At 37.4% G+C, this 23,200-nt stretch overlaps 2 protein-coding genes and 1 long non-coding RNA gene across 5 annotated transcripts; 1 reads left to right on the top strand and 2 right to left on the bottom strand.

The window, feature by feature from the left end:
* Positions 1-4,628: 4,628 nt before the first annotated feature.
* LOC307005033 lies at positions 4,629-8,431 on the bottom strand. The gene is made up of 4 exons (XR_013799199.1): positions 8,296-8,431; positions 7,723-7,833; positions 7,467-7,570; positions 4,629-4,764 (listed from the first exon to the last, which is right to left on the bottom strand). It is a non-coding gene; the product is annotated as an uncharacterized lncRNA (long non-coding RNA).
* styk1b (serine/threonine/tyrosine kinase 1b) lies at positions 5,334-12,582 on the top strand. Of its 2 annotated transcripts, none has more exons than XM_079624751.1 (10): positions 5,334-5,426; positions 7,497-7,555; positions 7,687-7,860; positions 8,321-8,653; positions 8,747-8,928; positions 9,722-9,808; positions 9,982-10,190; positions 10,282-10,322; positions 11,085-11,181; positions 11,312-12,582. In XM_079624751.1, exons 2-10 carry the CDS (start codon positions 7,498-7,500, stop codon positions 11,505-11,507), a joined length of 1,377 nt encoding a protein of 458 aa, XP_079480877.1. In that variant the 5' UTR covers positions 5,334-5,426; position 7,497; the 3' UTR covers positions 11,508-12,582. The 2 variants fall into 2 exon arrangements, with proteins under 2 accessions (XP_079480877.1, XP_079480876.1); XM_079624750.1 differs by lacking the exon at positions 5,334-5,426 and adding an exon at positions 5,798-6,023.
* On the bottom strand, positions 12,575-22,791 carry phc1 (polyhomeotic homolog 1). Of its 2 annotated transcripts, none has more exons than XM_079624747.1 (15): positions 22,560-22,791; positions 21,924-22,073; positions 21,682-21,792; positions 20,678-20,755; positions 19,847-19,990; positions 19,519-19,677; positions 18,745-18,829; positions 17,207-18,141; positions 16,991-17,129; positions 16,089-16,258; positions 15,854-15,926; positions 15,648-15,735; positions 15,327-15,498; positions 14,557-14,788; positions 12,575-14,458 (listed from the first exon to the last, which is right to left on the bottom strand). In XM_079624747.1, exons 2-15 carry the CDS (start codon positions 22,041-22,043, stop codon positions 14,307-14,309), a joined length of 2,658 nt encoding a protein of 885 aa, XP_079480873.1. In that variant the 5' UTR covers positions 22,044-22,073; positions 22,560-22,791; the 3' UTR covers positions 12,575-14,306. The 2 variants fall into 2 exon arrangements, with proteins under 2 accessions (XP_079480873.1, XP_079480874.1); XM_079624748.1 differs by having other exon boundaries at positions 21,924-22,048; positions 22,560-22,692.
* Between the last annotated feature and the right edge of the window lie 409 nt (positions 22,792-23,200).

Raw genomic sequence — 23,200 nt, 5'->3', positions numbered from 1 at the left:
ACTCAGAGGCAGAGTGCTTAAAGATTGCTCCACCCAACTAAGTGGGGTCTTCACCAAGCTCTTTCAGGGCCTCCTGGATTCTAGCTGTGTTCCTTATCAGTGGAAAGAGTCAACCATTATCCCAATCCCTAAAAAGACACATGCCAAAGACCCCAAGGATTTTCGGCCAGTTGCCCTGACATCACTGCTCTGCAAATGTATGGAAAGAGTGGTAGGTAGCCACCTTTCCAGCGCTGTGACAAGAAGACTGGACCCACTCCAGTTTGCTTATAAAGCCAAACGTGGAGTGGAGGATGCAACTCTAACTCTCTTGGACACTGTGACCAGACAGCTGGACTCATTACACACCCACACAAGGATCTTATTTATGGACATCTCATCTGCTTTTAATACGGTACACACACATACACTCTTGCAACATCTAGTTGAACTTCAGGTCCACCCAATACTGATTTTATGGATTAAGATTTTTTTACAGGACAGACCTCAACAGGTGCGTGTGAACGGTTTTAATTCTAGAAAACAGCTTTTAAACACCGGGCTACCTCAAGGATGTGTCTTATCTCCTGCTCTTTTTTCTGTGTACACAAACAATATTTCATACAACAGACATGGAATGATTCTTCTAAAATATGCAGATGATATGGCCTTAGTAGCCCACTTGTCTGATACGAAGGCGCTGTCTGACTACCATCAGACAGTCAACAATCTAGTCACAACTTTCCAAAACATTTATTTAGACCTCAATATCGCTAAAACAAAGGAGCTGTGCTGTCAGAGCAGGGAAACTAAAAATACACAAGATATGTTTGAACCCCTCAGCATTAATGGTCAGCCAGTCGAACAAGTTAATGTTTTTAAATACCTGGGGACAGAAATTGATACATCCATGTCCTTCTCACAACACGCAGATAGCGTGTATAAGAAAGCACAGCAGTGCTTACACCTGCTGAGGAAACTCAGAGATTTTAATGTGAGTAAGGAAAATTTAACTAGAGTTTATCAGTCACTCATCGAATCCTTACTGACTTTTAACATTTCAAGCATAAAAGTAAACTGGCACGAATAATAAATTAGGCCAGCAAGATAATAGGCTCCCCGCAAACCCCACTAACAGAACTTCACACACGGTCAGTGTTAAGGATAGCCACGGTAATCACACAAGACCCTACACATCCACTTAATCAATCATTTCAGTTATTGCCATCAGGTCGACGCTATAGAGTCCCACTTGCAAGGAAAAACATTTACAAAAAATCATTTGTCCCCACGGCCATTGCTACACTGAACAGCCATCTATAGAACAAATCATGTTTTTGCAATTTGCACATTTATGTTTTTAGAGCAAATCTGAGTATTGTTTAATTGTTTTTGTATATGTCTTAAATGTTTTAATGTAATGAACCTGTTTTGTCAAAGACAAATTTCTGTCACTTGTGACAGACAATAAAGTTTTTCTATCTATCTATCTATCTATCTATCTATCTATCTATCTATCTATCTATCTATCTATCTATCTATCTATCTATCACACACACACACACACACATAAAAGAGGAGGAACAATAAGCTAGAGAAACAGTAATAGTACAGTAAGTTTGGATTGTGTTGATTCTGTCTGAAGTTCAAGTACTACACACACCCACACTCAAAGCAAAAAGAGAAGAAAAAGAAGCTAGAGAAAAATAAATAGTAAAGTAAGAGACCTCAGATTTCTTCTAGTGTAACAGATTAAAGTGGCATTCATTGATGCCGCAGCAGACTGTGCTGACAAAGGACAATAAAACAAACTATTTTCGGATACTTTAATGTGTTCACAAGAGGCTTGCCTTTCTGTTTTGCACAGGCGGGATTAAAGGCAGGTCTCTCAGCCAATGAGGTGGAGGAAATTCTGAACCTTGCCAAATACCAGCCAATCAAAGACAAGCTGAAGACTGTCAGTGAATCAGTGAATTGACTTGCATCTTTGCACCCTTTGTGTTAAGAATATTATAAAACATCTACTTCGTTCCCATTTAGTTTTCAGTCGTTTGGTCTTCCGTTTATTGTGTGTCATGTGAATGGAAAGATTGAGTTCTTCTTTGGCTCTGACAGAGTTGAGCTCATGGCTCATTGCATCTGTAAATATAGGGAAACCTGATTAACCAACCTTAACAATTAGTGTGACTAGCCTAACAATATAATTGGAGTAGTTTGTCTAAAAATATAAAGCAAAATGTAGTTGTGTAAATTAATTAATGTTTAATTTACACAACTAATTTACCGTCACCCTTAGTAAATATGAGCAAAACTTGATTGTGAATCTTAATCCTTCATTCAAAATATTCACAAAAAATCTAACCTTTAATAAAAGTTAAATAGTGGAAAAAAAAACATCTGAAATATATGTATTCCACAATTATTGGCACCCCTTCATTTAATACTTAGTGCAACCTACCTTTGCCAAGATAGAAGCTCTGGTAATAAGGTTGATGAACATCTGAGAATATACCTCCAATCAGAATCTCTCCAGATCCTTCATATTCAGAAGCCCATGCTTGTGGACTCTTTCCTTCAGCTCCTCCCACAGGTTTTTTATGGGGTTTGGTCAAGGGACTTGGCAAAACCTTCATTCTGTGGTCAGTAAACTATTCTGTTGTTTATTTTGAGGTATGCTTTGGATCATTATCATGCTGGAAGATCCAACCACAGCACAGTTGAAGCTTTCAGACAGGGTCAGCCCAGCCAGGTGTTGATTTAAAATCTGCTTGTACTTGATGGAGTTTATAATACCGTGAATCCTAAGTAGTTGTTCAGGGTCTTTGGAACAAAATAAGCCCCACAGCATTAAAGTTCCCCTACTATGCTATTTTAAATGTTCCTAATTTTGTTTTGGAGATCTCCTACAACAGGTTTACATGTATCAAAGGTCAAAAAACATTTCATTTTTTCATAATATACATTGCACATCACAACATTTTCCATTGATTCTCAAACGATGATTTAGTCTCTCTAAATCCCTCCTTTCTGCGACCCTACTCTACTCTGATTGGCCAGATGGCCCAGTTTGTTGCGATTGGTCTACCTCTTACAGCGTGTGTCAAAAACGAAACGCCTATTACCATAACTGAATTTCAGCTCCAGAGGCTTCTTATTCCTAAAGCTCAGTGATTGAAACACTGTAATAGACAGTAACTATGGAGTCGATTTTTCTAAATCAATCCTAGCGCGAGTCCGTTGGAAGAACTAGTTATTCAACCCGTACCTCCATCGCAAGGACGACTTGAGCAGGATGTTTCTCAGTGATACGCTACTCAGTTTGAGGTACATTATGTGAAGTGAAAAAAATAAAATACTTTCACAGCAGGACACAGCGTCTTCTCGACATGATGTTATCCACACAAAAAAGCATACAGTGTTTGAGGGCGGGTCAAGTTGTTCGTGGGCGGACAATGTAGAACATTTGCCTAACATATGTGATCTAGTGATGGGTCATTAATGAACGATTATTAAATTTTTAACTTATAGGAATATAAGGAATACTTATGGACTCAGGAATCACGTGAATAGTGAGTGATTCATTCATTTTGTCGTGGCTGCATATGTGCAACATCCTTTCTTTCGTTTTGTTCAAAGTGTAGGCCATACTGAAGTTTTTATCGCTACGCCTACTCACTCCGAAGGACAGAGCCCTTTAAGTACGAGGGAGAATTTGTGGTTTCAAAAATTCATTTTTATAATTTCTAAAAAATAAATATTGACTTTGTGTCTTATTTGAGATTGCCCTGCTTAAATACAAGTGATTAGGCAGGTCTTAGTTAAGCCTTATTTATTTATTACCTTCAATTTATAACTTTGTGAATATATCTGTCATGGTTGTTGAATCTGCTAAAGAGTTGTAAACTTTATGATGATATTTACAGTTATGATATAGACAATTTTTTATCAATTCTCATTTGCTACATAAATCTATACATCATTAAAAAAATTTTTTAAATATTAGATCCAATTTGCAGAATTAGCTTTGCGTTGCTGTCCACGATCGCTTTAAGGATAAGCCGAATTTCTACGGTTAAGAAAAGTGCTGAGCAGAATTTTTGTGCCATCTAATGGTTTAAAAGAAAATAAAGTCAAAGGCGCCTTTAGCCCCGTTCTACCCTACGTATGCGAAGAGTTTGTATGCGAGCGTCTGGACTCTGGAGTAACATAATAGATGTGGGCCTATCGTTCTGTATGAGTAACATTAGAAGCAGGGTCTCATTCTGCATTTCACATTGGTTTCAGTAAGCATTATATGTGTTTTTTCCCCCAGTAATACAAACACATAAACTGCCCAAGTGTTTTGTGTAGGCCTATTTATGGATGAGTGAATTTTGATCGCCTAGAAGATGAAGTGTCACATCAGGTCTTGCTTCTCGCTTTCACTCGCTGCACGGGTATAAAACCTCCTCTCACAAGACGAGTAAAGTGCAGAATGTTATGCTTAAGTTATTTGTTAGTTGGCAATAATCTGCCTATACTTTCCAGTCATAGTCTGTGTTTAGTGCTAATAATCTGGAAATGGATTAATTTGTGGATGACTGACAAGCACGAGTTCGGAGAAACAGGTGTTGTGTTTATTAATACTTAGTGTTAAGGAACATGTTGTCCATCCATTCATCCATTCTCCTCACCAGTTGCCATGTTGGATCGCGGGGATGCTGGAGCCCATCCCAGCGCCTCATTCTGAAGGCACGAAAACCACACCATGGGCAGTTGGCCAGTCTATCAGGAGAACAGCGTGTCCTAGCCAGACACACGATAAAACCACAGAGGTCACTGTGTAATGCGGACCATGCACACATTCACACACACACAGACACCTACGGGAAATTGAGTATCTTAATTTAAGCTGTCCTGCATGTGTTTGGAATGTGGGGGAAACCCTGAGCACGGCAACACGGGGAGAACACAGAAAGGCTTTACCTCCAACAAGGGACCTTCTTTGAGGAGCATATAAAATGATTGTGTCACAGATACCTAAACTAATTGATTATGCTAAATATTTACTTCGTCTGGAAAGTAGAATGCTTTTTTCTGTCAAAATGACGGAAAGCATTTTGAATTATCCGTCAGTAAAGACTTGTTGAAAAAAATGTCGCCTTTGTCTTTGTGATTACACGGTTAATTATGGCTTGTCGATTACAGGGTGATGATGGAACCGAATGGTATTTTCCTACAATGGAAAGTTAAATCACAGATGTTTTTTTTATGATTTATTGAGCTGTGACGTGTGTTTAACCAAGAATTCCTAAGTTGGATTTTGAAATTACAGACTGTTCATTGTCCAATCGTTCTTTCTTTTGTCTTCCAGGGAAGGTGATGGGGCCTCAACCCACCAAGCCCACAGCCACAATGTGATCACTACTCCTCCATACTCTGTATATTTCAACAACACTGAGTGAAAGGTAAACCTGTAGATCCTCTTTAACTCAGTCAGAAGTTGTGTCTGGATGTCTGACCCTCCTAGAGAAACTCGAAGAGCTGGATAATCAGGTTTCAGTTTGGTTTAATGCAGGAAGAAGAAACTGCCCCATATGCTTAACTTGATAGATGATTAGGTTAATACAAAAATAGAGGCAGGGTCTGAGCATTTCATCATTCACAGGGTTTGAAAGCTGAAAATGATACACTGTAAAATGTAAAAAGGGCTTGGCATTTACCCTTTGATGGGTAAATAATGTTTTTGGTAACCCTACACAGTAAAGGAGGGAGTTACCAACAACAGAAAGTAGCACAGGTGAGGAGGGTGGAGCTAAGTAACCAACAAAGGTGTGACATAGACAAACACAAGCAGACTAGTACTACAGTACATCATAAGGAAATTCTCTAGAAACTAGGTAGGGGACGAATAAGAGGGACCGATGACTGCATAACATTGGGAATACAGCGGTGATGTATTCAACAATGGGATATTATTTTCATCATGGAAAACTATCTGAATAGAGAGAATCTGAATCTGAACATCACGGAGTAAGATCACCTACAACCACAGTGACCAGCAGGTAGGGCAGTGGAGACCTGAAGACAAAATGACCACGGTGCCTATAGCAATACGTGACTTAGTGCTTGTGTTGAATTAGCAGTCAGGTGATTTGATAATGTATTTATTGCCAATTGAATTCAAAACATACCTCATTTATGTAAAAGAAGGGTAAAAGAATGACAAAAGGCACTAGTTTGGGGTCGGTACAAATTATTAACTGTTTTTGAAAAGTCTCAACAAGGCTGAATTTTTTTTAAAAATCAAATATACAGTAATATTGTGGAATATTGCAATATAAAATAACTTTTATGTTAACGTTTATAATGTGTCATGTAATTTATTCATGTGATGGCACATCTGAATTTTCAGCATAATTTATCCAGTCTTCAGTGTCACATGATCCTTCAGAAATCATTTTAACATGCTGGTACTCAATTAACATTTCTTATTATTATCATTATTATCAAAACAGTTGTGCTCCTTAATGTTTTGTGGTAACTGTGATAAATCTTTCAGGATTCTTTGATGAATATATAAGAATAGGATTTATTTGTAATAAACCAACATTTTTAGTGTTTTTATTGTCATTTTAGATCAATTTAATGCATCCTTGCTGCATAAAAGTATTGGAAAAAAATTAAATGCACTATTTAAAACACTTTTTTAAATACATTTAGCAAAGATATTCATGCACAATATATCTCATTTGCTTTTGTGAGTTTATATATATATGACGTGTCGTCGTGTAGTCTTCGAGAATGAAAAATGCAGACAAACAGGTTGATCATCATAATCCAAATAAAAAGGCTGTTTCGTCACGTGTATGTCAGAGACGGAGCTAAAAAAGCTGCCTTTTACTTCACAGTCCGAGAACACATTTAGTCACACTTATGGGCCTAGAATGAACACATTCACCTTTTAGCACATCAAAGATGACAATTACAGCTATGTGCACATACAAACTATGACAAATGTACTGTTGTACTGACTTCATAAAAAAATACATTGGGTGTGTTCATAAATGAGGTCATCTCATATTGCACTTAAAGCTCAAGTGTGAAGTGTAGCCTGTTTGAGAATATACTAAAAAGATACCATCATTATGTACACATATTTCACTTGTGTAAACAGTGAATTTTACATGTGAAATGTATTTTCTATTTATTTATTTTTCTTCTGGTTATTCTAGAAAAACCCCTTCTCTGAGCACTGATGATGAGAAAAGATTTATCAACTGCCCAAAGCCTTTTTATGATTAAAAAGACTGATCATGTTACACTGACCCAGAACTCAACATAATGTTTCATACTGCCATTATAAGAGATCCTAAGGAGGCTTTACTTTTTTTAATTGTAAAACCCACAGCATATCGTCTCAATGTTCTCTGCATTTGGAAATCAACCTGCAACACACTGCTATTTTGGTGAACAAGTAGGTAGCTAATTAAAAAAAACTCTCCAACCTTTTAAATCCATATTCTGTCTCTGCACAGGATGGCGACCACTTCCAGTCCTGCATATTCGGAATGTAAACGAGGCGATACATTTTGTGGTGAGTAGATCATGTCTGCCAGATAAAACACAGGCATCATCAATATTAGATAGCTGTGTCACCAAAGTTGTAAGAGGAAATTTCAAAAGTCTCACTCATATTCCTTGCGAACATGTGATCTGCTCCCTCAGAGATACGGGTATATGAACAGGAAGTGATAATCGTACCCGTGCTGTTTTTGATGACTTTCTTGGTCACGCTGGTGATCCTGCTACTGCTGAGGTTCTGTCCTGAGAAGGTGGATCGCCTGCAACCCCGCTCAAGTCGAGTAACCAGGACTAGGAGAAATTTGCAAGGCATTGATGGTGAGTGTCTGCTACTATATATTTAAGAAGCAACATGCCAAGTTTTTTATATATATATATATATGTGCATGTATGTTACTGTTACATGTTGCATGACATATAACAATTTAATAAAAAGTAGATCACAAAAAACATTTCTTAATAACAAAATATAATGTCTGTACATAATACAGGGATTAAATGTAACTGCTGCATGCAAACTAATGTGCTTACGTGTCGTAGCAAGGGCGTAGGAAAATATTTGATGCTGCATTTCAGCACACCTCTTTTCTACACAGTGGAATTGTTTGCAAAGTGGCATGGTTTTGATTCTCAATGCTTTAATTTAAGTAAACATACATGACATTTGACTTCTAGTCAAATCTTAGAATCCTAGTCTGCTTTTTTCATACTTTTGATTCGTCACACACACCCCACCTAAACAATCTCTCTCACCCTCTTTCTATCTCCTTTTGTGTAGCTCCTATTGGTCTGAATGCTCTGGAAGGGGAGCCTATAGCACTGGGCACTACATCTTACATGACGTTCAACCCTACATCACAAGTTCGAGACTCCTATAGGCATGACCCTGCCTCCTTAAATGCACATGTGGACCTTATCGATGGTGGAGGCTCTTTTGGGGCCGGAGCTTCAGCCTTCTCAAAGCCCAGGGAACTTCCACGTCAGCGACTGCCAGAGAACTTCAAAGGGGTGTCTCCTCTCCCAGCATCATACTCTCTGAAGTCAGACAGCTCCGTCTCAATCTATAGGGCTCGCATGGAAAACAGAAATGTGGTGCTGCGTGTACTTAAAGGTGCCAGAGTGGTTTATTATGGCATGATCATAAAGTCTGACTGAGATCTTGAATTCCAGTTTCACTCTCTCTTTTTCTCGTTCTCATATTCAGATTCAGCCAATAACCAGGAAAGTCAGTCATTCTTGGGCTTTGCGGCCTTCCTTTCCCAGTTAGGGCCTCATCCCTTCTTACCGGAGCTTCTGGGAGTAATATCCCTGCGGGCTCCTCTCATTACTGTTATTGAAGAGATGGAGAACAGAGATCTGCTTGGATTCCTGTGGAGGTGTAGACAGGTGAGAGGTTGGACCAGGATGATTTATAGCAGTGGTTCTCAACTGGTGTGTAACAGCTTTAGGCCACAGGTCTGGTAGGTCACTGACAACGGGGTGACCGTGCAAAAAAATCATATAGAACATTAAAAAATATCAAGTAAATTGATGTGAAACCCTGCAGATGACACAAAAGAAAAAAAAGGTAAATCCGAATAAAAAATAGCAATTAAAACACTAAAATAATCGAATAATTAGATCCCTTATTTTAGTTAAACCGAATCAATACATTTTTAACAAATTGATAAGTCATGGGGACAATTATGGCCCCAATATCTTTCTTTTTTTTTGCATGTCATGTGTGGCGTGCCATAAATTGGCTCATTGACTTTTGTTTTGAAAATACTTTTAAAAATAATTGATTTTTACATTTTAAAATGCTGACCTCAAAAATCTAAATAAACCTAATGTCTTTTTTTGGTGCAAATTCATTTGGTACCTTGTTTACTCCATGTATTGGCTGTTGTTTATGCTTGATGGCAATATAAAATATGAGGGATTTGAAGCCAAACAAGTTGAGAACCACTGTTTATGGTGTTCAACAGGTCTGCTGGTACTTTAATCAGTGACTACTCAATTGATTACAAATAATTGTACAAAAAGAAAGAAAAGGGGAGTAATTTTCTATCTTCTCAAACCATAGTTATTTCAATATCATTGATATACTACTATAGTTTTTAAGTTTCTTAGATTTTATTTTCAGTAATCATTTTATGGTTTTAGGTTTAGTTAATGATAATAACACTGTCTCAAATAGGATAATGTTGGACCAGACAGTCACGGCATGAATCAGATGACAGAGAGAAAGATCTTCACCATGGCCTCACATGTGACCTCTGCACTGGTGAGTACAAAGTTGTTATCACCACTATCTCAGGGAAAGATTCAAGCATTTTGGCATTTGAATAAACAATATAATCCCTAGCAAATCAAAAATCTTGGCCAATAAATGTTTGCTCAGTTTCAAGGTTGGACATCAACACACCTTCTCACCTTTTTTTTCTTCTTTCTCTGTAGGACTTTCTCCATAGCAAAGATCTTCTCCACTGCAACATAAAGGCTCGTAGCGTACTGGTCAGCAGGATTTGTACCGCAAAACTCTGGGGTTTGGAGGATTTATATGCAAGGACATTAGAAAGTGCTAATCACAGTGAAGATCCTGGAAGAAAAAAGTGGCAGGCTCCTGAGCTATTGGCCAAGAGACCTGCCACTCCAAAAAGTGATGTGTAAGTAAAAAGCACAATACATGTCATGAGGATTCAAGTTTTCAACTAAAATATCTGTATTTCTTATCTGTTTTTCTTTTCTTTTTCGCAGTTGGTCATTTGGGCTGCTGCTGTATGAAATGGTGACTCTTGGTGAGTCTACAGTCTGGTTCTTTTTAGATGATTTAAAGAGTTAGTTCACCCAAAAATGTTTATTCTTTCATTAATTACTCACCCTCATGTTGTTTCAAACCTGTAAGACTTTCGTTCATCTTCGAAACACAAATGAAGATATTTTTAATGAAATCTGAGAGTTTTCTGTACCTCCATTGGCAGCTACGCAACTACGACTTTGACCCTTCAAGTTCATAAAGCAATCAGTGAATATAAACAGAAGCTAAACAACCAAACTTGTTTGATGCACAAGAACCTCAAGCAGTGTTTCGGAAACTCAAACGTGTTGCGTAACAAACAGATATTTAACCTCATTGGTTCTCGCACATCAAGTGAACATGCTTGATGAGTGAGTTGATAAATGTTTATGTGAATAAAAGACTAAATTCAATCTGTTCATCACATAAAGCGATAATGTCTCACCACTCAATTCATATGGATTAGTTTTCCGATCTCTATGAACTTTTCGAAGCGTCAAAGTGGTAGTTGCGTAGCTGTCAATGGAGGGACAGAAAGCTCTGATTTCATAAAAAAATCTCTTCATTTGTGTTCTGAAGATGAACGAAAGTCTTCCGGATTTGGAACGACACAATGGTAAGTAATTATTGCCAGAATTATCATTTTGGGTGAACTATCCCTTTAAGTTAACTGTATACTGATAGAATGATTAGCAAATCTCCCTTTAAGTTCTTTCTCACATTTTTGTTTATCCTATTTTTTACACTCTTTCCATACTTTCAGGTGAGGTCCCTTTTGCTGAAATCCCTGCCAAGGAACTTCTACAGCATCATCAGAGAGCCAAAACACTGAAGAAACCAAACAACTGCTCCAACTCACTGTAAATGCAACTTTAGAAAAATTTGTTTTATAAAATTATTGTATACTTTTTTAATTGTATTCTAATTTACTGTTCATACAGTGCTTGTTTTGTACATTCAAAATATAAAATTGCTACTGTTTTTCTCCAGTTACTCAATTATCAAAGCCTGCTGTCAGTGGAAGGAGCAGGATCGCCCCTCATTGGCTGAGGTCAGGCATAAACTCCAATCTGGCGAGAAGAGTGCCAACGACATCAGTATTCTCCGTGTGCCTGAGCCAATCAATCTTGAACAGTATCTGAAAGAGGCGGGATATGGAGAATCCAACAACTACACAGTTTTCTGAACTCCAGAAGGCTCCACATACAAATACATATATATGAAAACTCTATTTTGTTTGTGGTGTACAACACTATGCATCTCCGTGATTCCTAAAGAGTGAATTGACTGTCTATACTGAAGTTAAAGAAAGTAAAAGTATGAAATGTTAATTTTAACGAATGCTTTTAAATATAATCTTCTTTAATGTTGCCACATTTTCACCATATTTAATATTAATATAATATTTGTCACCAAATTACTATTTTCTTGTACAGTAAGATATTTGAACCTGCTGATACTGTGGAAAGCTCGAATTTGAAGTAATGAACCGAGAAGCTTCGAACTTATTGGATTGGTCTGATCCTTTTTACAGTCTATGGTCTGATCAAGCAAAACTGAGATCCAGGACAGTCCAGAGCCAGTTTAATGATGCAGCCTTGTTTAAAGACACGTGGCAGGTCAATTTGCACATTTACTGAGTATCATAATAAATAAATAATCTGGAAGTTACTGGAAAATGACTGACTATTTGACTCTATTTTTTAAAAGCACTATCACACAAGCAAGATTGTTCCGAATAACAGTCATACTTATATTCAAACAACATTGGGAGTGTGATATTGCTTTAATAGAACAGTTAAATAAATAAAAGTTAAATATTGAGTAACTTACTTTTTAGATACTGCCAACGAAAATACTCGAAGCCAAGGCGGAATCGACGCGCGTGGCTGTTCTTGCTGAATTGAATGAATCCGTTATTTGAATGAATTCAGTTGAGTGAATGATCAATTTGACTCACTGGTCACTCGTTTCCATCTACTGGCATAATGATGTACCTGCAGAAATAAGTAATTGAAAAATCACTATTATATACACAAACTGACATTATACACACATTTATAGATATTTCTTTAATTATAGCAAATTACGAAATTTAAACCAAGTATTGTTTTTTACACAATATTGATTTAAAAAAAAAAATCAACAGATACTTAAAAAAAAAACAGAAATGTGTATTATACATGAACAAAGCTGTCAATACATTTGGGACAGGGGGAAGCATAGCCAAACAGGAAATAAAGACTTGAGATGTGAATGTCACAGCACCTTCTTTATTCATATTTATGCATACAAAGAAACTCAGCCATGTTTAACCCACCAGCACACAGCTTTCTCAGGCTCTCTCTCTCTCTCTCTCTCTCTCTCACACACACACACACACTTGCACTCATGTGCTGCAAGGCTCTCAGGTAAAGCTACTAATACTTGTCTATGAAGCTGGTAAACTGTACCCAAAAATAATGATGCTATTTTTAATACAAATGAAAAATTTCCTACAATCATCTACTGTAGAAAAAAAAAGAAAAGAAACAATTTGGAAAAAAACTAGGATAAGTTATCCAAGCACTCCTTCAGTCTGTTATTTAAAAAAGAAATAAAACCTACTTCCATTCAGTAATACTTTGTAAGAACATAGCTCCAGATTTTCCATCTCTCACTGTCTCTGAGCCATTAATAGCAGTGATACAGGAATGGACAGAAAACTGCGGTATCACTAATGGCCGAAATTACTATTTATGTTGCCATAGTGACTGCAGGAGCCACATATAGACAAGTTATTTAGTGTACGAGAATCTAATTGTATTAACTTCCAAAATAGCACACGAAGACAACCGACAGTCCCCTAGTCAAGTGCTGATCAACCGAAAATAACAGATTTTCCAAAAAAAAAAATAGTGAAATGATGCTCGGGTGACTATATAAAAGAAAAAAAAAAGCCCAGAAAAAGATGCAGCTGTCAGAGGCAACATACTGTTATTTTTAGAAAGGCAACTTATTCACGTCTTTGACTCTGATAGTCAAAAACACTACAGGAATAACATTGATTACTGTCTCTAATGTCATCATCAGTCATACTTTGATTACAAATGTATAAAATAACCAATGACAATCACAAAATAACACAAACATACTGACTTTAAGACAACACATTTACAGTGACAGCAAAAAAACAAAAACAAAAAACAGACGCAAGACTCACATGCCCATTCAAGTCCCTAATATTATATATGTAGCACATTCAAAATACAGGCTGAGACGTATTTTGTTTATCATCTCCAAACAAATCGATCTAGTCATTTAAAGATTATACATGATCATATTTGTGCTATTTTTCCTTTAGGATAACTTCAAATATTCTTTCTCGAAGTGTTTGAAAAATTAGGACAACTTAAAGTGAGAATTAGTCAGGTACAATCTAGCCATCGTTGAAAACAATACCATTAGTAACGCAGGCTTTCACATCTAAACAAAAATACTAAGGTACATTGTTTGCTTTTAAAGGGATAGTTCACCCCAAAAGGAAAATTCTGTCATCATTTACTCACCCTCAAGTTGTTCCAAACCTGTATGAGTTTCTTTCTTCTGTTGAACACAAAATATTTTAAAGAATTTTGGTAATCAAGGAGTTGATGGTAGCCATTGACTTCCATAGTAGGCAAATACTATGAATACCATTAAAATACCATTCTTTAAAATATCTTTGTTTGTTTAAAAGAAGACAAAAAAAATCGTACAAGTTTGGAACAGCATGAGGGTGAGTATACGATAACAAAATTTACATTTTTGGGTGAATGATCCCTTTAATAAGGCATCATTTATTATTTAACCCTTCAGATGACATTCTCTCCCGTTCTTCCCTGTTGTTTTGATTAAACTTTAGGTCAAATCTAAAGTCTTTTCATCCCTTTCAGTTTCAGTTTCTCAGGCTGGTGACGAAAGTATAAAGCTCTAATCCTGCAACTCAATCCTCTCCAACCCTCGCTCAATCCCTCAGGCTGTTGATAGACGCGCAGATTTTAAGAGCAGGACCGAGTTTGATGTTCATAGTGGACATGAGATGCTCTTCTTTGAGAAGCAACAGCGCCTGTCCATCAATCTCCTGTGACAGGAACTGGGATGCCAAGTCCTCACAACCTGACAAGAGATGTCACAATGGAGGAGTCCATTACATAATATCGTAAATATACAGGAGAACACAAAGCACACCTCACGTTTGGCATCAGAATACTGACCTTGAAGAGAAGAAATGAACTGACACACTTCTTCCACACTCCAGCGAGCAGGGTTGCCAGATAAGAAGTGGTTCTCGTCCACTGGGAGGCCACTTGGTGCCGTGTCATCCAACTGAGGGCCACAGTGGGTTGGTCTCGGGCACGAGAAGGACGAGCTGGGAGAGAGTGAGAAGAAGTCTTCTTCTTCCTCACAGCTGGAGATATCCTCAGAACGACTAGATTCTGAACGACACTGCGAAATAGAAAAAGTCATATTTATTTACTTTGTTTTGAAATTTCAAAAAAGAAACTTAATTATTTAAAACCTAGAAGCTGTAAAACTATACATGTTTAATTTCAGTTCCCTTTAGGTTAACTCTGGGATCAGTAGGATTTACATTTTTCTAATTTTTGAAACAAGTCTCTTATGCTCAATTCTTACGCATTTACTTGATTAAAAATGCAGTAAAAAAAATAAAAATATTTTGAAATATTATTAAAAAATGTCTTCTCTATTTTAATATATTACATTTAAAATTGAAAAGTTTATTCCCATGATGGCAAAACTGAATTTTCAGCATCATTATCTTTCAGAAATCATTCTAATATGCTACAAAGAACAGAAAGTTCAAAGGAACAGCATTTATTCAAAATATATATTTTTTAAACATTTTAAATGTCTTTACTGTAACTATTGGTCAATTCAATGCATCCTTGCTGAATAATAATATTAAATTCTTAAAAAAACAAAACATTGTACAGACCCGAAAGTGCAATGTTCATCATCTCACCTTTACTGGGAGATGCCTGCCTGATATTTTAGCACAGGCAATCTCAGAGCTGCTCCTGCGAGGACCCCTGCGCCTAGCAATAACATCCTGCACCACAGGGCTCCCTGGTGGCCGTTCAGCACCCTCAAGACCCCTGCTAACACGGTAGTGGTTACTGCAGCTGACATTGTACCTGAATCAAAAGGTTCAGAAGTCAGCGATAAAACAACACACACTCAATCAGGTTTATTCATAGTTAGTTACATTTTTTCTATATATATTTTTTTTTATTAAAAATCTTTTTAAGAATCTATCAATGATATGGGATGATTTTGGTCTTACCTCTTGGCACAGGTTTTGGAACAGAAGCGCTTGGATCGCCTGAACTGGTTGGCTGGTGCAAACCTTTGACAGTATTCACACTTTAACTCTGTAAACAATATATATAGACACAATGTGTAAGAGATAGAGAGAGAATAAAAATAATATGTCTAAACAACTTAAACAGTTTTTCCACAAAGCTTTGTTTGAAACACACGATCACTCACTATCAGAACGGATGTTCTCTCGGTGTAGGATGGGTGGAACAGCCACAGGAAGTTCTTTCACTGGCCCAGTCACCTGTCAATCAGCAGGAAAATTACATGCGTGTTCTATACCTTTAAGACCATTGGCTAATTAATTAATGAATGTTTTAATGCTTGATTATCTTTCTACAGTGGTCTGAAAATACATTTTGCCTTACCATGAATCACTAGATTCGTATTAAGCAGAAAGACTTACAGGGAAAGGTTCGGCTCCCTCCTGGATAACAAAGCCCTCAATGAGGTGAGTGAGAACCTGAGGTTTGACCACAGCCTGTGGGACAGGTGCTCGATCGCCCTGTCCTCCAACACGAGGAAGAGGGAGAGAAAGAGAGAGAGTAGGAGGAGAAGAGAATGCCATCTCTGGGGCTAAATCAGAAAATAGACAGGGAGAAACAGATTGTTCAGAAATGGGAAGGGAATGGGAATAATAAATACTGCTATTCATAAGGATAATAAATAGTAATATATATTTATATATAAGCTATTAGTATTTTTAAAGATTAACTTTAAGTGAGTGTTCTTAAATGATGGCAAAGGTAAAAATAGGGGGGAATTGAGTATGAGCAATTCAATATCCAGTATCGACCATTAAGATGAATAAAAAATGGATTATAACCAATATGGAACCGATATTATGTGCATCTGTAATCATGACAGGCCTGTTGTACGTTTGATTACATGTAGGTAAAGATGCAAATTTGCGGGGGTTTTTTTAAATAGTTTATGTTATTTAAAAAAATACATTTTATAAAAGTATGAATTAACCCTTTTGCCATTAAAATGACCAACAACAGTTGTGCTGCTTAATATTTTTCTGGAAACCGTGATACATTTTTTTCAGAATTTGTTGATGAATAGAAAATTCAAAAGAACAGCATTTATTTGAAGAAGAAATTATTTTGAAAAAAAAAAAAAGCCTTTACATTTACTTATGATCAATTTAATTTGTTTGTTTTTCTGAATAAAAGTATTCTTTAAAAAAAAAAAAAAAAAAAAAAAACATACTGACCTCAAACTTTTTTAATGGTAGTGTATAATTTTGGGCATTTTTTGTACGAAACACTGTCACAGGCATACCATCCCTTGCCTATGGCTCACCTGTATCTAGTGAGGGAGCGGGTGAAAGAGGAGGGGCGGAGTCTTGCATTAACAGACTTGCATTGATGGTCTCGGTTGACATCTCATTGGGTAAATCGGATTCTGATTTTCTTTTTAATGGACCAATCACAGGCTTTGTCTATGAGAGAAGGAAGATCACACTAGTGTCACATAAACAAACCATGAGGAAATACAGTTCACCTATTATCTACTAACCTGGACTGGTCCAGACTGAACGAACACAGAGTCTCCAGAGTTATTCTGTCCATCAATCGAGTGTGAGACAGATGCAGAATTGCCATGACTCAACGCTGCGCACTGATTGGTCTGCATCTGAGACATTGGGAGGGCACTTTGGGCTGTTTTAAGGCACATGCCGGCTCCGCCTGTTTCCACGGGAGTCATCATAGTAACAACATTGCAACCGGAGTTATTGACGGGCACGACAGCTGTGGCGTCCTGCTGGGCGCAACAGGTCCGAGCCTGGGCCACTGCTAATGCCTGGGAGTTTCCTAGCGTGCTCTGCCTTGCGCCAACCAGCTGAACTGGGACGTGGGGAGGGTGATGGCCTCCAGTGGCCTGGCTATTGTTGGGTGGTGCTGGGAGAATGGGTGGTGGGTGACGAGGGGGCATCTGCACTGGCAGCCGATGCCCCTGAGCCGTTTTGGGCTGAATGGGCACATGCCCTGTTCCATGACCCAGTTTTTCCGAGCTCAGATTCACCCCCGTCTGCTGGAGTGGCTGCACCACTAACGTCTGGGCAGTCATGTTGGATTTGGTTGCCACCGTGCCCATCGGATAACCTTGAGAAGATGTGGGAACATTGGATGTGGGCACCAGGATGTGGGTTACGGTGGCCGCAGCAGCTGGTACTCCTCGAGCTTGGCACAAGCCAGATTGAGAAAGGAGGAGCTGGGAGAGAGGGAGCGAGGGGGAAGGCGAGGAGGACGGAGGGTTGGAGGAACCTCCTGCTTGCTGTGGGGTGACAGCGGATTGGTTGGAGCCCTTCACAGTGAGGCCAGACATATTGGGATTGGCACTGTTGGAGTAGTTTTGCAGTTTGGTGTTGGCGAGCGGTTGAGTCTGCGCTTGGATCTGCTGAGCTGACTGACCAAACTGCTGCTGAGGCTGCTGGTTAAGTGGGTATGAACCTTAAAGTCATAGAAAGAGAGAGAAACTACAGTTAATTTCATAGTCAGTGCATTTGGAAATGACTGCAGCAGACGCATACATCTAGGAATTTGAAAGGAAATGTATAACAATAAGCAACATTTGAAAATGAAGAGTCAATAATTGTCATTATTTAAATATTATGCAATATTCTGTCAGATAAGGTAAATTATTGAAAAGGTAAAGTATTGTAATAGCCTTGATAGTATCATTGAATAGGTTGAAAATTACAAGCCAATCTGAAATGTTATGCTCACCAAGACTGAATTTATGTAATCAAAATAACAATAAAACTGAAGTATTATGACAATTTTAAATAACTGTTTACCATTTTAATCTTTTTTTGAATGAATTTGTTTTTCTGTCATGGAATAAATAAAAAATGCCATGGATCGATATAGGTATATAATATCATAGATATATGTGAATAATAAATAATGCATGTAAAGATTAAACATTTGAAATTAGAATACATTTATATGTTTCGTGTTGGGGCAGGGCAAGCGGAAATCTGAACTACTGGCTCAACTGGGCAAGCAGAAATAACCTGTTGAGGCCTATAATATCTTCATTTTATTCCTCACCACTCGTCTCCTTCCTGTCTGCAAACTCAGTCTTCACAGTAGCCACCCTTGGAGTGGACACGCAACGCATTGCCAAGTTCTGTACCTGAAAATGGGAGAGACAAAAGAAATAATGCAAGAGGCAAGTGTGAAAGGAACCAACATCACAATGAACAACGATCTCAACACTAAGGTCTAACCGGGCATGATATGGGATTTGTTTTTTTTAAAACTGACAGTAAAATTTTGTAAAACAGAATTACAGACAGGAAGAATATATTTGATGTTTAATGGACGCTTTTCACATTTCCAGGGTTCTGAGAAGCGGATGTCGCCATAATTGGGTAAACTTCTATAGCGGTAAACGGGAGCAAATACCATTTTTGTATTTCCATTTGCTCCAGTAAAAAAAGAAAAAAAATCTCTGATTTCCAAAGAGGGACAAAACATAGAGAGATTGATTACAGCAGTGAGAAGAGAGAAAGATGTCAAATGTGCCATTATTCCCTCAGTTGTTGTATTAGAAACACCTTCTCATCAGTTTTAATAATTTTTTTGTCATTTATTGCCAAGGTAATATAACACAAAGTATAGCGTTATAAATTGATAACAAATGAAAATATGAAAAACCACTAAATTTTTAATGTGGAATGAGATTTCTCTGTTGAAAAAGAAAGACACAAAACCAAGCGACCTAAAGAATGTATTGTTGCATGGTGAAGGTGTTTAGAAATAAGATTTATACCACAGTGTAAGAGTTGATACAAAAATCTCTCAGAAGGCCAAATGTCACACCTGATCATTGTCTGACTGGTTACTTGAGGATGTAGGAGTCGTTTCCTGTTGCTGCTGCTGGGTTTGCTGTTGGGCAACCGTTGCCACAGCAGCTGTCGCTGTACCACCAGGCATGAAAATGAGCTGAGGGGCGAGAGGTGTCTTGAGAGAGCGGTTTACCTGTGTGGTGGAAAGACCAGTTAAATCACACCCTTAGGAAAAGAGCGAGCTTGGACAAATATTATATTAACGTTCACCAGGTGAACAGTTTCATACTGTTGTTATGACAAGTTGTAAATACACATGTTAGGTCTATGTCTGGATTTAAATACTATGACAAGGCACTTACTCTCAGGTACATCTGACCCTGTCCACCAGAGTTTCCACCTAACAAAACTGACTGGCTAAGGGCTGTTGATGTGGCCAAGGTGGCAGGTCCTATCGGACGGGGGTTTGACATGGTCCCTCCTCCAGAAGTGGTACTTAAGTTCACCTAAAAAAAGCACACCACAGATCAGCTTTTACTTATTTAATAAAACATTCCAAAATTATCATCAAAAGCATTAAGCGCACAAACAGAGAATCAGAAACTGAGCATAGTTATTATACTTGGGTATGATACTCATAGATACATATTTATGATATTTCCATTCGTTGGACAGAGGATAATATGAGATATTCAGAGAATATGATATCCATTTGTTGGACAGAGAGCTGGACCCTGGCTGAGCTTGGTTTCTCCCAAGGTTTTTTTCTCTCCATTTTGTCACCTGATGACATGGAGTTTTGGTTCCTTGGACACTTAATATGCAACAATATTATTGATCTGACTGTACTGACACTATCGCATGAGAACTGAAATGAGCTGAATAATGACATCACTGTTTCCTGCAGAGCTGCTCTATAGCTGAATTGAAGTCATTTAATAATTAATGATCTTTATAACGGAAATAAATCATCACTAAACTGACTTCAGCTGAGCAATGACACTTATTTTCTTTTTAAAGCTGCTTTACAGATTAATTGAACTCCGTTTGCATCACTGAATCATTTTCCTGTTGATCACTGTAAAGCTGCTTTGAAACTATCTGTATTGTATAAAGCGCTATAAAAATAAAGGTGACTTGACTTGATTTAATTTTGCAACACTTATTTAATAGATTTAAAACCAGAGACTCACTGTGCATTGTGCTGTGCTTGTAGCTTGAGAGACGCTGTTACTGGGAGAGCTGGACTGACGACTGGCTGCAAGAGTTGCCTGAAGATATAAAAAGGAAACCTCTAAACAACATTTGCAAAACGACACTACAAGCAGTATCACATCTTTAAAGGGTGGTGCATTATTAGATCTCCAAAAATAATTAGCGACATTTCATCACATTTAAGAACCTAAACGAAAGAATATTTTTTTAATTGAATGTTAATAATAATAATAAATAATAATAATGGTAATTATAAATAAAATAACATCAATAAAAATAAATATTAAAATGATTCTAGTAATAATTTTTATTTTTTTAATTAAGGTAAATCATACAACTACAATGTTACATGATGCAAAACAATGCTTATATATAAACAAGATTATCTATACTACCATTTAAAAGTTAGGGGTTGGTAAGATTTTTTTATGCTTTTGAAATAAGTCACCAAGCTTGAATTTATTCAATTCAAGAACACAGTAAAAAACGTAATATTGTTAAATATTATTACAATTTATTTTAATACATTTTGAAATGTGATTTATTCCTGTGGTGGCAAAGCTGAATTTTCAGCGTCTTCAGTGTCACATGATCCTTCAGAGATCATTCTAATCTGATGTGGTGCTCAAAAAATATTTTTTATTATTATTAATCATCATCACCGTATACCCAGTATACTTTGATGAATAGAAGGTTACAGCACTTTTTTGGAATAGAAATCTTTTGTAAAATGGTAAATTGCTTTACTATTACTTTTGATCAAATTAATGCAACCTTGCTGTAAAAAATATTAATTTCTTTCAAATAAATAAAATACTGACTTATATTACAAGCTGGTGGAATTTTTTTTAAGATACTTTGCATAATTGGTTGTTTTTCATCATCCATTAGGGCAAATATCTCTAATAACAAAAAAAATCCTGCTGAACTACAATCATTTTTTGTGGATTTTCCATGACATGATTGACTGAATTAGCCAGACCTGTTGCACAGCAGCCAGGTTGTGGAGTTGAGCGCTGTTGATCTGCTGCTGCAGCATCAGCTGCTGGAAGTACTGAGCTGCATTGGGCTGCCTCTGTAATGCCTGCAGAGCCTGGAAACATATTTAAGAGTACAGACAACTACATTTCCCAAAAGTCAAACCGAGGCACTGAGGTGAAAAAGTGATTTAAACTACACTTTAATTTGGCAGTAAGCCTAGTTCGCGGTGGCTTTGTGACCCACCTGCACAGCTTGCCTTTCATAGAGAGACATTTGAGCTATCTGAGGGGGGCGGGAGTTTCCCCCTGATGCTGCACTGCTATTGGCTGAGCTGGAGTTGGTCTGGTCTTCTCCTGCCTCCATGCTCACTGGATGGACGACCAGTCAATCAAACTTTGTAATAGAATACCAGAGAAAAATATGCACAAACAAACTATTTAGAAAGGGGGTTTATGCTTAATCCATTTCATAAAATGTTAATGAAAACAGATAAAGTCGTTTGAACACTTTCGCACAGACACACTTGTTAACTTGTAAGAGCCTCTAAGTCTTTTAAAATCTTGAGTAGAATATCTTTAAAATAATGCACCGATATCAAGTAGTTTTAATAAACATAACAATAATAACGAATAAGAAGCTGTTTTAGTTATCTGTCATCTGCGGGTGGTCGAGGTTCTGTGTAATATTTACGTATCAGCAAGTTGCAAAGCTTACTAGACAAAATAACACCATGCACAATCATTTATTTGAATATGTGTATGAGCAGAAGCAATGCATAGGGTGAAAATAAACACCATGTCCACTCCCAGTATCTCAACTGCAGCTACAAAAATGTTGGCGGACTGGCGACTCCTAAAGTGCCAAACAGACATAATTTACCTCTCTGCGATCGGCAGTGTTTTTGCTTCCCCCTCTCGTAATGGAAACAACCACCTGGAAACGTTGAGTCCACCGTGCCTGTAATCGAAGTAATATAGTTCCGCTATGTGTTTATTTTTTTTGCTTTTTTTAAGTATTCTTGGAATTCTTCAAACAACGGTGATTGTGATGAGGCTAAAAAAAAGCGATGAAACGCCTCCCCGCCCCCCGTACTGTTTACTATTCTTTTTCCGGCGCCAAAAATGACGTAGAAGATAGATGTCTGAAGCGTTGTTTTTTAATTACATAATAAAAGTCTCGTCTGTCTGTCTGTCTGTCTTTCTATCCATCCATCCATCCATCCATCCATCCATCCATCCATCCATCCATCCATCTATCTATCTATCTATCTATCTATCTATCTATATATCTATCTATCTATCTATCTATCTATCTATCTATCTATCTATCTTTAATGGATAAATAGGGCTGCTGTACATCCATGCAATACACATAGGCTAATACATGTTAGATATATAATATATATTTAAAAAAATAATAATACATGAGTGGAAACTACCAGTGCCAAGTTCTTGAATTTAAAATCAAACATTTTGATCCACCAAATAACAAGGAAATAACAAGTATGTCATGTGTGTACT

This window comes from Phoxinus phoxinus, assembly GCF_949152265.1.
Source record: "Phoxinus phoxinus genome assembly, chromosome: 10".
Taxonomy (NCBI): domain Eukaryota; kingdom Metazoa; phylum Chordata; class Actinopteri; order Cypriniformes; family Leuciscidae; genus Phoxinus; species Phoxinus phoxinus.
Note: the sequence above shows the minus strand (reverse complement) of the source record. Positions and strands in the feature narration are given on the sequence as shown.